Source organism: Microtus pennsylvanicus, chromosome 1, assembly GCF_037038515.1.
Source record: "Microtus pennsylvanicus isolate mMicPen1 chromosome 1, mMicPen1.hap1, whole genome shotgun sequence".
NCBI classification, from domain to species: Eukaryota; Metazoa; Chordata; class Mammalia; order Rodentia; family Cricetidae; genus Microtus; species Microtus pennsylvanicus.
This window is the reverse complement of record NC_134579.1, coordinates 96,032,627-96,046,731: the sequence shown is the minus strand read 5'-3', so window position 1 is coordinate 96,046,731 and position 14,105 is coordinate 96,032,627. Positions and strand designations below refer to the sequence as shown.

At 46.4% G+C, this 14,105-nt stretch overlaps 1 protein-coding gene across 1 annotated transcript in view; it reads left to right on the top strand.

Annotated features, from left to right (window-relative positions):
* Positions 1-233: 233 nt before the first annotated feature.
* Positions 234-14,105, top strand: part of LOC142840337 (kinesin-like protein KIF19) — a 51,953-nt gene continuing 38,081 nt past the window's right edge. Inside the window, exons 1-3 of the mRNA XM_075956903.1 lie at positions 234-320; positions 992-1,072; positions 11,481-11,591. Coding sequence (XP_075813018.1) covers positions 234-320; positions 992-1,072; positions 11,481-11,591 — 279 coding nt within the window. The remainder of the gene's footprint in view (positions 321-991; positions 1,073-11,480; positions 11,592-14,105) is intronic.

Here is a 14,105-nt window from a genome sequence, read left to right as displayed (position 1 = left end):
CCATCTGTGAGGTCTGTCTGACTACTTGAACTACTCAAACCATGAGGGCTCTCAGGTAGGGGTGACACCAGGTTAGTAAATGAGCTCAATGCTGGCCCAGCTCCACCTCTGGGGACCCAGCTGATGTCACCAGAGTGAGCCTGGGGAGCAGGGCGGGGCTGATCTGGGAAGATCTCCTTGCCTCCGACTCTGCTAGGTTAGCTGAGGGCCCTCCAGGAGTTCTGACTTGTAGAATGCCTTCCTACCAGACCACAGACCCCTCTCCAGCTCGGGGCAGCCCAGCCCTGAGGGAGATGGAACCCAAGGATCAGCAGCTCATGGTGAGTGCCCTCACTCATGTCCTCTGCTAACTCCAGCCCCTTCCTGCCTCTACCCCTGCCAAAAAACCTTAAACCCTTTATTTGCCATGGACCAGGTCTCGTGAGCCCTTTTAGGGACCAGTGTCCCACTCCTGGTTCCTACTTTCCTGGGACCCAGTGGTTCACATACATTCTCACCCTGATTCTCTAGACCCTTCCTTGTCCAATCCTCCGTCCTCAGAAAGCCTGGGGTTTGGACTATGACCCCAGCTGTGGGGTAGTCCTCATCCTGACCCACTTGTCAGGCTACTTAGAACCCCACTAGCTCCTGTGACTGGTTAAGACAGAGACTGGCCCCTGTGTCATCTAAATATACCCATCAAAAATAACCTTATACATGGGCTGGGCAGAATTGAGGGACATGCAAAGCCCAGGTTCCCTCTTCTGAATGCTCATAGAGGACTGGACTGGAAGATGCAGGTTTGTTTCTTTTTGATCACAGTTAAGACAGACAGCTGTGTGACCTTGGGCAAGCTGTTCCTCTGTTCCATGACAATGATGTCACCACCAATTCCTCAGATCCTTTCTGGGAGGCAGGAACAGCTCCATGCAAGTAGGGTCTAGGTTTGAGTGAGGGTAAGGCAGGTGGATGGAAAATGGAGTTCCGCTGAGGGTCTTGGTGCTGTCCACAGGTGGCTCTTCGGATCCGCCCACTCAACAGTACAGAACTGGAGGAAGGAGCCACCGTCATTGCCCACAAAGTGGGGGACCAGGTGAGACTAGAGGACAAGAGGCATTCACTCCATCAAGGGGTACATCGGGGCAGAGCTGAGCTGGCAAGCACTTCCTACACAACGTGTGTGTGTGTGTGTGTGTGTGTGTGTGTGTGTGTGTGTGTGTGTGTGTGTGTGCATGCGAGAGAGAGAGAGAGAGAACATCTTGCTGGAGCTGGTGTGTGTGTATGTGTCAGAAAAATTTAGGTTTTCAAGTTTAACAGTAGTTAAACAGCCATCTTGGAAGCCCCCCCTTTTAAGATTTATTTATTATGTATACAGTGTTCTGCCTGTTTGTATGTGTGCAGGCTAGAAGAGGGCACCAGATCTCATTACAGATGGTTGTGAACCACTATGTGGTTGCTGGGAATTGAACTCAGGACCTCTGGAAGAGCAGGCAGTGTTCTTAACTGCTGAGCTATCTCTTCAGCCCTGTTCTTGGTTTTTGAGACACAGACTGTCATTGAGATCAAGGGCTCATTTATTAGATTTGGCTGGCTAGCCAGTGAACCCCGGGGATTTTTCCTGCCTCTGCCTCCCACGCAGTGGGAGTAGAATTGTGTGCCACCATGCCCCACTTTGGGGTATGTTCAGGTTCTGGGGATCGAGCTCATGTCCTTAAGCTTGCATGGTGACTACTGACTAGAGTTATCTGTTTAGCTTTTTTTTTTTAATACTTTTTGAATCTCACTATCTAGCCCTGGTTTACCTGGTACTTCACTATGTATCCCAGGCGAGCTAGCCTTGCACTTGAACAATTCTCCTGCCTCAACCCCCCAATTTCCATTCATTAACAGAAACTGCGTGAGTTCCTTGGGGCTGTCTGCTCCACAGAGGTCTGCTGAGACACCAAAGTGGGGACATAGGACAGACAGAATGTGAGGAGACTTTGTAGGCCACATTAGCATGCCAGGTCTGATTTCAGAAACTTCAGGTGATTGCTGGCTGCAGGGTGGAGCGCATGCTGCCATTACCAGGGACTTTTCTTGAGAGAAGGACTCAACACTCAGCTACCCACACCTTAGAAATTTTTGCCTTTGGCTGTCACTTAGAAGGAATCTAAAGCCAGGCTTTGTGAGGTGGACATAATGTCCCTGTTGGTCACTAGCGAGATTAGTGAGGTGGTCTGTGAGATGATGCTCAGGCAGGGTGTTTACATTCAAGCCAACAATCCAAAATGTGGGTCCATCCCTGCCAAGGGCTGCCCACTGGGGCTCAGAGCCCAGGGGAGGGGTGCATTGGCAAAGCTGCCTTTGGGGTGAATCAGCACTGAGGTCATGGACTGCTTAACTGCACACCAGGTGTCAGTGTTCAAACACAACAGTAAAGTCATTTGTCACCTGCGAAGATGGGCTGAGTAGGGAGGGCAGGGCCGGTGCTTCAGATGTGTATATGTGTGACTGAGCAGTGCAGAGGACAGCGCATGGGGCTGGAGAGATAGCACCATGTGGTGACTCACAGCCTCTGAAAACTCCAGTACCAGGAGATCAGACACCGTCTAGCTTCTATGGGCACCCAGCATGCCTGTGGTGCACACACATACATAAACACGCAAAGCACCGATACACATACTATAAAAATAAATCTTCAAAAGACAGCCTATGCTCAAACATCAAGGCAAAGGGCTCTAGGGACAGCTCAGTAACTACTTGTGCATGCATAAGGACCTGAATTCTAACCCAGCTCAAGGGGAAAACTGGACATCTGATGCACACACACACACACACAAAAAAAAAACGAAGTGAAATTAGCACCACAGAAAATTCACTTTTTTCCTTGAGATAGTGTCTCCCCATTTAACCCAGGCTAACCTTGAAGTTTTCCTGCCTCGGCTCCCGAGTGTTGGGATGAGTGCACCACCACCTTGTGGTTCAAAATTTCACCTTCTTAAATTTAAAAATCAAAATATAATTATATTATTTTCCCCATTCCCCCTTTTCAAGTAAATAATCGAGGGGGCATTTAGTCCTTTTCTGCTATACAATCCACATAGATTCCCCCACACCTATCAACTGCTACTCCACTTCTGACTCCGGTTTCTGGACATTGCATGTCAGTGTAGTCACGCGTGTGTGGTGTGTGACCTTTGTGTGGCTCAAATGTTGTTGAGGATCACCCATGCTGTGATAAGTTCAGTTCTCTTCCTCCTCTCCCCTCTTCCTCCCTCACCCCTCCTCCTCTCCTCCCACTTTCTTCCTTCTATTCTCTCTCCTCCCCCTTCCCTCCTTCTTCTATCCTCCTTTCTATCGGACTATACAGATCAGGCTGGCCTCAAACTCATAGAGATCCCCTTGTCTCTGGTTCCTGAGTACTGGGATTAAAGGTGTGTACCCTCAAACCTAGTTTCTATTTTTATTTTGAAATGACGTCAAACCAATAGAGAGGTTGCAGGAATGCCATGAACCCAGTGGCCTCTTAATCTCATATATGTGCCCTCTCTGCCCTCTCCCTATTGTAGGGTACTCACCAGAGAATACTACTCAGATATGGACTTAAGCCAATAGAAAGTCCCTATTAAACTGTCTAACTACACTGGGTGTTTGGGATCCCAGTGTAGCCCTGAGCCTTTCTCAGGGTGAGCTTTTAAGCACGAAAACCACATCCATATTTCAGTTAATAAGAGCAGTTAGCCAGAAGCAGAACTACAAACGCCAAAAAGCAAGGTTAGTACATTTAGAGTTTCCCAGAACTGCAGATCTTGATGGATTAGGCCTTTGTTTTAGTTTTGGCGGGTAGTGCTGACTACATGCTGAGTTTTATGGTCTGAACGGTACTCCCATTATGGAACCAGGTTGTACCAAGGTCTGGTGTACTGTTTTACTCCCCTGGGCTCCGACTACATTTCTCTGAAGCATTTGGAGGTACAACACCCTTCCCTACCCAAACATTCCATCATAGACCTCTTTAAAACAAAAATATTCTCATCTGGATGTGGCTGGTTGCTCATGCCTGTATTTCTGTCACTGGCTGGTCAGAGCAGGAGGATGGTGAATTCAAGGCCTTCAGTCCCAGCACTCAGGAGGCAGAAGCAAACCTCAAACTCAAAGTTTGAGATCTACAGAGTGAGTTTCAGGGCAGCCAGGACTACACAGAGAACCCTTTCTCAAAACAAGTAAAAATGAAACAAACAACAACAACAGCAAAACAAAAAAGCCAAGAAGACTCTTGCCACATCCAGCATGCTCCGGGGATTAGCATGACTGGAACAGTGAGAGAATGAAGAAAAGACAAACACATAAACTGGGTTGGGAAGCTTGGCTCTCTCATGCTGGAGCTGAAGCCCCTCAGAAGCTCAGTCTGTTTATTTTTTACAGATGAACGGGAAGGCTGGGTAACTGCAAGCCAATAAACAAGGGGGCAGGGAGCTTCTGTAGCGAGCAGTCTTCAGGCCATTAAACATCTAGGGGGAGAAATCTATGATAGGCATTGTCTGCACACACTGGTAGCATTTGCATTTGGACCAGAGGAAGGCTTTGTAATCTCTCTGAAAGGCTTTGTCACTCCCATGGGCTGATGCACTGGGGTCCTGGGCATGGATTGGTGACTTCACTCGCTTCTTACGCATCCTGGCATCTGACTTCAACAAGGAAATCAGGAAGTTGATCCAGCATCATCTAACCTTGTAGACACATTCAAAATTCTGCTTTTCCCCATAATGTCCTTTTTTTCTCACACAATCTTACTTGTTAAAGATTTTATTGTTACCATTATTATTTTATTTTGACTTTTCGAGACAGGGTTTCTCCATGTAGCCCTGGCTGTCCTTGAACTCACAGAGATCCTCCTACCTCTTCCTCCCCACCAGTGCCCAATTCTCCCAGGTGTTTTAAAGTTGTTATAAATGGAGGCTGGAGAGATGGCTCAGCGGTAAAGAGCACTGACTGCTCTTCCAGAGGTCTGGAGTTCAATTCCCAGCAACCACATGGTGGCTCACAGCCATCTGTAATGAGATCTGGTGCCCTCTTCTGGCCAGCAAGCAGACAAACAAAACACTGTATACATTATAAATAAATAAATCTTTAAAAAAAAGCCCCAAAAACCAAGAGTTTTAAAAAAAAAGTTGTTATAGAGACCATTTCCTTGGTTGGGTTTATTCCAAAGATTTTTTTTTCTTGAGGCAGTTGTGAATGAGAGCATTTGTCTTATTTTGTCCTTAGATGGTTGTTATTCTTTTTTTTTTTTATTAAAGATTTCTGTCTCTTCCCTGCCACAGCCTCCCATTTCCCCCCTCCCCAATCAAGTCCCCCTCCCTTGTCAGCCCAAAGAGCAATCAGGGTTCCCTGCCCTGTGGGAAGTGCAAGGATCACCCACCTCCATCCAGGTCTAGTAAGGTGAGCATCCAAACTGCCTAGGCTCCCACAAAGCCAGTACGTGCAGTAGGATCAAAAACCCATTGCCATTGTTCTTGAGTTCTCAGTAGTCCTCATTATCCGCTATGTTCAGCGAGTCCGGTTTTATCCCAGGCTTTTTCAGACCCAGGCCAGCTGGCCTTGGTGAGTTCCCGATAGAACATCCCCATTGTCTCAGTGTGTGGGTGTACCCCTCGTGGTCCTGAGTTCCTTGCTCATGCTCTCTCTCCTTCTGCTCCTGATTTGACCTTGAGATTTCTGTCCGGTGCTCCAATGTGGGTCTCTGTCTCTGTCTCCTTTCATCGCCTGATGAAGGTTAATATTCAGGAGGATGCCTATATGTTTTTCTTTGGGTTCTCCTTCTTATTTAGCTTCTCTAGGATCACTAATTATAGGCTCAATGTCCTTTATTTATGGCTAGAAACCAAATATGAGTGAGTACATCCCATGTTCCTCTTTTTGGGTCTGGCTTACCTCACTCAGGATAGTGTTTTCTGTTTCCATCCATTTGCATGCAAAATTCAAGAAGTCCTTGTTTTTTACTGCTGAGTAGTACTCTAATATGTATATATTCCATACTTTCTTCATCCATTCTTCCATTGAAGGGCATCTAGGTGGTTTCCAGGTTCTGGCTATTACAAACAATGCTGCTATGAACATAGTTGAGCATATACTTTTGTTGTATGATAGGGCATCTCTTGGGTATATTCCCAAGAGTGGTATTGCTGGGTCCAGGGGTAGATTGATCCCGAATTTCCTGAGAAACCGCAACACTGCTTTCCAAAGTGGTTGCACAAGTTTGCATTCCCACCAGCAATGGATGAGTGTACCCCTTTCTCCACAACCTCTCCAGCAAAGGCTATCATTGGTGTTTTTTATTTTAGCCATTCTGACAGGTGTAAGATGGTATCTTTTTTTTTTTTTTGATTTTTCTGTGGTTTTGGAGCCTGTCCTGGAACTAGCTCTTGTAGACCAGGCTGGTCTCGAACTCACAGAGATCCGCCTGCCTCTGCCTCCTGAGTGCTGGGATTAAAGGCGTGCGCCACCACTGCCCGGCTGTAAGATGGTATCTTAAAGTTGTCTTGATTTGCATTTCCCTGATCGCTAAGGAAGTTGAGCATGACCTTAAGTGTCTTTTGGTCATTTGAACTTCTGTTGAGAATTCTCTGTTCAGCTCAGTGCCCCATTTTATAATTGGGTTGATTAGCCTTTTACGGTCTAGTTTCTTGAGTTCTTTATATATTTTGGAGATCAGTCCTTTGTCAGTTGCGGGGTTGGTGAAGATCTTCTCCCAGTCAGTGGGTTGCCTTTTTGTCTTAGTGACAGTGTCCTTTGCTTCTCAGTCTCAGGAGGTCCCATTTATTCAATGAGGCCCTTAGTGTCTGTGCTGCTGGGGTTATACGTAAGAAGTGGTCTCCTGTGCCCATGTGTTGTAGAGTACTTCCCACTTTCTCTTCTATCAGGTTCAGTGTGTTCGGACTGATATTGAGGTCTTTAATCCATTTGGACTTGAGTTTTGTGCATGGTGATAGATATGGATCTATTTTCATTCTTCTACAGAATGACATCCAGTTTTGCCAGCACAATTTGTTGAAGATGCTCTCTTTTTTCCATTGTATACTTTTAGCTCCTTTATCGAAAATCAGGTGTTCATAAGTTTGCGGGTTAAAGTCAGGGTCTTCTATTCGATTCCATTGGTTGACTTCTCTGTTTTTATGCCAATACCAAGCTGTTTTCAGTACTGTAGCTCTGTAATAGAGTTGGAAGTCAGGGATGGTAATGCCTCCAGACGATCCTTTATTGTATAAGATTGTTTTGGCTATCCTGGGTTTTTTGTTTTTCCATATAAAGTTGATTATTCTCCAGATCTGTGAAGAATTTTGATGGGATTTTGATGGGGATTGCATTGAATCTATAGATTGCTTTTGGTAGAATTGCCATTTTTACTATGTTGATCCTCCCAATCCAAGAGCAGGGGAGATCTTTCCATTTTCTGGTGTTCTCTTCGATTTCTTTCTTCAAAGACTTAAAGTTCTTGTCAAATAGATCTTTCACTTCCTTGGTCAGAGTTACCCCAAGATATTTTATGCTATTTGTCGCTATTGTGAAAGGTGATGCTTCTCTGATTTCCCTCTCTGTTTCCTTATCCTTAGTGTATAGGAAGGCAACTGATTTTTTTGGAGTTGATCTTGTATCCTGCCACATTACTAAAGGTGTTTATCAGCTGTAGGAGTTCTTTGGTAGAGTTTTTGGGGTCGCTTATGTATACTATCATATCACCTGCAAATAACGAAAGCTTAACTTCTTCCTTTCCAATACGAATCCCCTTGATCTCCTTATGTTGTCTTATTGCTATTGCTAGAACTTCAAGCACTATATTGAAGAGGTATGGAGAGAGTGGACATCCTTGTCGTGTTCCTGATTTTAGTGGGATGGCTTTGAGTTTTTCTCCATTTAATTTAATGTTAGCTGTCGGCTTGCTGTAAATAGCTTTTATTATATTTAGGTATGACCCTTGTATACCTAATCTCTCCAAGACCTTTATCATAAAGGGGTGTTGAATTTTGTCGAATGCTTTTTCAGCATCTAATGAAATGATCATATGGTTTTTTTCTTTCAGTTTATTTATATAGTGGATTACATTGATAGATTTGCATATGTTGAACCAGCCCTGCATCTCTGGGATGAAGCCTACTTGATCATAATGGATAATTTTTCTAATGTGTTCTTGGATTCGGTTTGCCAGTATTTTATTGAGAATTTTTGTGTTGATGTTCATGAGTGAGATAGGCCTGTAATTCTCTTTCTTGGTTGGGTCTTTGTGTGGTTTTGGTATCAGGGTAACTGTAGCTTCATAAAAGGAGTTTGGCAATGACTCTTCTGTTTCTATATTGTGAAATACATTAAGGAGTATAGGTATTAGCTCTTCTTAGAAGTTCTGGTAGAATTCTGCATTGAAACCATCTGGTCCTGGGCTTTTTTTGGAAGGGAGATTTTTGATAACAGTTTCTAGTTCTTCGCAACTAACAGGTTTATTTAGATCGTTCACCTGGTCTTGGTTTAGCTTTGGTATATGGTACTTATCTAAAAAAATGTCCATTTCTTTTGCATTTTCCAGTTTTGTGGCATACAGGCTTTTGTAGTAAGACCTAATGATTCTCTGAATTTCCTCTGTGTCTGTGGTTATGTCCCCCTTTTCATTTCTGATCTTATTTATTTGTGTGTTCTCTCTCTGTTGTTTAATTAGTTTGGATAGGGGTTTGTCGATCTTGTTGATTTTCTCCAAGAACCAACTTTTTGTTTCATTGATTCTTTGGACTGTTTTCTGTGTTTCTATTTTGTTGATTTCTGCCCTCAGTTTGATTATTTCCAGTCTTCTACTCCTCCTGGGCGTGTCTGCTTCTTTTTTTTCTAAAGCTTTCAGGTGTGCTGTTAAGTCCCCGATGTATGCTTTCTCCATTTTCTTTAAGTGGGCACTTAGTGCTATGAACTTTCCTCTTAGCACTGCTTTCATTGTGTCCCATAGGTTTGAGTATGTTGTCTCTTTATTTTCATTAAATTCAAGGAAGACTTTAGTTTCTTTCTTAATTTCTTCCTTGACCTAGGTGTGGTTCAGTAGTTGACTGTTCAGTTTCCATGAGTTTGTCGGCTTTCTTGGGATAGAATTGTTGTTGCTTTCTAACTTTAATCCGTGGTGATCTGATAAGACACAGGTGGACACTGATATTTTTTTGTATCTGTGGAGGTTTCCTTTGTTTCCGAATATGTGGGCATGCATGTCACAGCGTAGACATGGACAACTTTGTGGAGTAAATTCTATTCTTCCACCTTTACAAGGTGTATTCGTCCCTCTTCTGATGCTGTGGTAACACACCATGGCCAAGCAGAGAGAACACATTGGCAGTGGTGCATGATTTTGAAACCTCAAAGCCAGCCCCCAGTGGCATACTTCCTCTAGCAAGGCCACACCTCCTAATCCTTCTCAAACAGCAGCACCCACTGGGGATCTGTATTCAAATATCAGAGCCTGTGCAGGACATTTCTTTGAGACTACCACCCAACAGTCCCTGGGGAGGGAATTTAGGCTTCAAACTTGCATAGCAAACACCTTAATCTGCTGAGCCATCTCACTGGTCCCAGCTACTTTGTTAACTTTGTACCCTGCCACTTTGTGTCAGTCCATTCTAAGATTCTTCTCCAGGGTGGTTAAGGTCTCTTTGCATAGAATCATATAACAACAAAAACATTTTTCTGAGGCCAACAAGATAGCTTGGCAGGGAAAGGTGCTGTGTGCAAGCCCGATGATATGAGTTTGATCCCCAGATACTACAAGGTCACAGGAGGAAGCCAACTCCCCAAAGGTTGTCCCCATCATGGCATGCACACTCACAGATAGATAGACAGACAGACAGACAGACAGACAGACAGACAGACAGATAGATAGAACATATTTGTTTATGATCCAAGATCCAGTGCTACAGGTACCTTTTGAGTACCCAAGGGTCTGTGTATATGTTTTCTTATCAGCCTTTATGGCCCTTTGAGCAGTCTCCGTGATTACTGTAACTTTACAAATGTGAAGACTGGGTGAGGCTTGAGAGACACTGTGTCCTAGGATCCCACCAGAGTGAGCAGTAGAGCTGGGCTGAGATTAGAAATCAAGTTCTGGAGAGTCCACTTCCATGATGCTCAATCCCACAGTCCCACCCAGGGCCTGTTGTTGAGAGGACCCTGGCTGGGGACCCATCTAAGTCCTCCTGCAGCCCCGGCCTGGCCCACAGTAGGTAGGCTGCCCTGCCACACAGCGTATCCCCAGGAGAAGAGAAAACAGAGAAAGTCAGCTTATGTCATGGAGCAAGCACTGGCCAGAAGCCAGAAGCCCTGGCAGAGCCTGGCCTCCCAGGACTACGGTTTCCAAAGCTAAGAACACAGGAGGGGCAAGTAGTGGTCACGTGACAGGACTCTCAGAACCACCCAGCTCTGCCTCCACCTTCTTGGTTTCTCTCTGGTGCTCAACCCCACATCTCCACCAGCCAGGTTGCATTTGGCCTCTACCCATTTCCCTGCCCCCCATTGTCCCTGGGGCAGACTCCTTTAATCCCTTTGCCCCAAGGATCTTAACAGGTTTGCTTGATAATAGTGTATATGGGGACTGAGGGGCTCTAGGGACTGACAGGCTCTCAGAGAAACGGAGCTTAAGGGTGGGGGCTTTGGGACAGTCCCTTTATCCTCTGTCCTGTGGAGTGTCCAGCCCAGCACTCTACAGTTTCCATAGCCTCTTGCCTTCTCTGATGATATAAGTTCATAGGACAGTCTGTCACTATGGGGCCAGAATGGTTGTGACCTGTTGTGTTGGGTGGGGTTGTTGAAGCATGACAGGCTGTTTTCCTTGGGCTTGGAGTTGTCTGGGGCTTTTTTTTTAAATGGTTTTTTGAGACAGGTTTTCTGTGTAACCCTTTCTGTCCTGAAATGCATTCTGTAGACCAGGCTGGCCTTGAACTCACAGAGGTCCACCTGCCTCACAAGTTTGGGATTAAAGGTGTGTGCCACCACCTCCCAGCATCTGAGTCATTTATGTGGCCGTGGAGCCCACTGACTGAGGGGAGCTGTATGGTATGCCTTGGGAGAGTGACAGCAGGAGACACTGTCCCCAGTGAGTGAGGTGAGATAAGATGCCCACTGTGGAAGCATAAGGACTTGAGTTTGAATACCTAGGACTAGAGAGCAGAGACAGGAGGATTCCAGGGTCACTGGGCAGCCCGTCTAGTGGAAATGGCAAGTTCCAGGCTCAGGGAGAGACCCTGCCTCAAAGTCTGAAGTGGAGAAGCAAAGGAGGCGAGCAGTGCTGATGCTCATCTTGGTTTTCTTTTTTCTGAGACAGGGTTTCTCTGTGCGGCCCTGGCTGACCTGAAACTCACTCTGTAGACCAGGCTGGACTTGAACTCACAGGCCTGTCTCTGCCTCCCGAGTGCTGGGATTAAAGATGTGCATCAATCTTTAGGATGCACAGCTAGGGTCTGACTGGCCATCTCCTGACCCCTCTGTCTTGCTGCATCTAGGCGGTGGTGCTCATGGACCCAGGCGAAGACCCGGAGGACACCCTTCGTGCGCACCGGTCCCGGGAGCGCACCTTTATATTCGACACCGTGTTTGACCAGCATGCATCACAGGTTCATACCACCCCTTGTGCCACTAACCCCGGGAGCTCCCTGGACCTGCGTTCCAGGCTGTCTCATCCGTCTTCTTTGCGGCCTCCTTGAAGAGCAGGGAGGTTGTGGGGAGAAAACCTCTCCCAGGGATCAAGTGTATGAGATCCTCTTGTGGACACGGGGGTCGCCAGATCCTGTGGCCCACACTGGGGGCTTCTCTTCAGTTTGTTCACTGGTTCATCTTTGCACGTGATATCAGGACACAGGCCTTTCCCACACCGTCATTGGGCAAGGGAAAACTGAGCACATGTCTTTCTCATTATAACACACGACGGCCGGCAAGGCCCTCTTCGAGGAGGGACATCTAAGGCTGAGAGCTGTCGTAAAGATAGGCAGGGGGCTGGCAAGAGGAGTCTGTGATGCCATCTCACAGACAGGGAGCCTCCAGGAGGTCACACAGCAAGACCCAGTGCTGGATGTTTGGACCAGGCATTTGTCTTTCCCATACATCATGTCACTACCACCCTCTGTAAGACCAGAAGGTGGTACCACATGTAACCTAACCACGCATGATAGAGGGGAGCCAGGGCTCATCAGGGTTAGCAATGAAGGTAGGATTTGAACTTAGGACTCCTGAAAGGGATGTCGCAGCACCAGGGTAACAGCATCTGGGGGAGATTTGGACTCAGGTGAGACAGTGTAAGATGGGATGCCATGCATTCCTGTCCTACTGTGAGAGGGAAGGTCGGCTGCCCTGTATTCAGTACCAGATTGCTCACTTCTTTGGTTTCTTTTTTGTTTTGTTGTTGTTGTTGTTTGTTTGTTTTTGTTGTGTTTTTTTTAGGCAGGGTTTTTTTTTGTGTGTGTGTGTGTAACAGCTCTAGCTGTCCTGGGACTAGCTCTTGTAGACCAGACTGGCCTCGAACTCACAAAGATCTGACTGCCTCTGCCTCCCAAGTGCTGAGATTAAAGGCATGCACCACCACCACCTGGCACTTCTTTGATTTTTAAGATTCTTAATTTTTTTTAATGTGTATGAGTGTTTGCCTGCATTTATGCAAATGCACCATGTACATGTTTGATGCCCACAGAGGCCAGAAGAGGGGTCATATTTTCTGGAACTGGAGTTACAATTGTGAGCCACAATGTGGGTGCTGAGTACTGAATCCAGGTCCTCTGGATGGGCAGGCAGTGCAGTGGTGCTTGCCTTTAATTCCAGTACTTGGCAGGCAGAGGTAGGTGGATCTCTGTGAGTTCGAGGCCAGCCTGGTCTACAGAGCTAGTTCCAGGACAGTCAAGGCTACAAAGAGAAACCCTGTTTTGAAAAACAAACAAAAAAAAAGAAAGGAAGGAAGGAAGGAAGGAAGGAAGGAAGGAAGGAAGGAAGGAAGGAAGCATCCAGTGCTTCTAACCTTTGAGCCACCTTCCCAGCCCCTTCTTTTTCTCCCTCCCAGACAGGGTCTCATTTATAGTCCAGGCTGGCACTGATTCACCTTATAGCCTAGAATTGCCTTAAACTCCCAATCCCTCTGCCTCAGCCTCCCACATGCTGGTTACAGATATGTACTGTTGTGCCCAGAAGCCCTCCTGCTTCTATGATTGGGCATTCAAGGGGCTATGGTCATCAGATGCTCTTTTGAGCTACATGTCACTAATGGTCTCCTGCTTGGTCCGCACTTGGTACTGGAGTGGCATATTCTGCAGCAGCCAGTAGCTAGAAATAGTTCACACTCCTGGGGACAGGCTGTTTCATTCAGCATGGTAACCTCAGAGCTTCAGTAGGACCAATGGGAGCCCCCTGGGCTCCCAAAGCCTGGCAAACAGAGGACACATGTATTTATGCTGGCTGGTCAAAGCTCAAGGCTGGCTCATGTTAGTATGGCCTCTGTGGGTACCATGATAGCGGATATATTCAGTTCCTCAGTTAAGTAGCTAATGTCCAGGGCCATTCTTAGCTAGCCACACTCATGCCAGGCTGCTTCCTATGTCTGCTCTAGGGACATAGCATCTCAGGAAGGATGATGAACCCAGAAGAAGGGCCTGCTGGGGACACTGGTCACTTTTTTTCTGGTAGATAGGTCTTACTATGTATTCTTGACTGTCTTGGAACTTTCTATGTAGACCCAGCTGGCCTTGAACTTACACAGATATGCCTGCCTCTGCCTCCTGAGTGCTGCGGTTAAAGACTTATGCCACCAGGCTCAGCTGACTACCTTTGATGGTACCACTGTCACCCTCAGTTCAGGACTAAGACATCACTGTAAAGCAGGTGGCTCCCTAGCTCCTCTCTGAGTAGAGGTCATGTTCAAGGTCACGAGGGCATTCCGCAGAGGGTCACTGACAGTCATCAGCAAAGCTACTTTATATTGAGTGCTACGCTTAAGGCCCCAATGTCCCTTGCAAGCAATACAAAATGTTCAGAAATATTTCCTCCTCCTAGCTGGATGTGATGACACACACCCATGACCCCAGCCATCAGGAGGTAGCAAGTTGTGGCTAGCCTGGACTACACGGAACCCTACACACACACACACA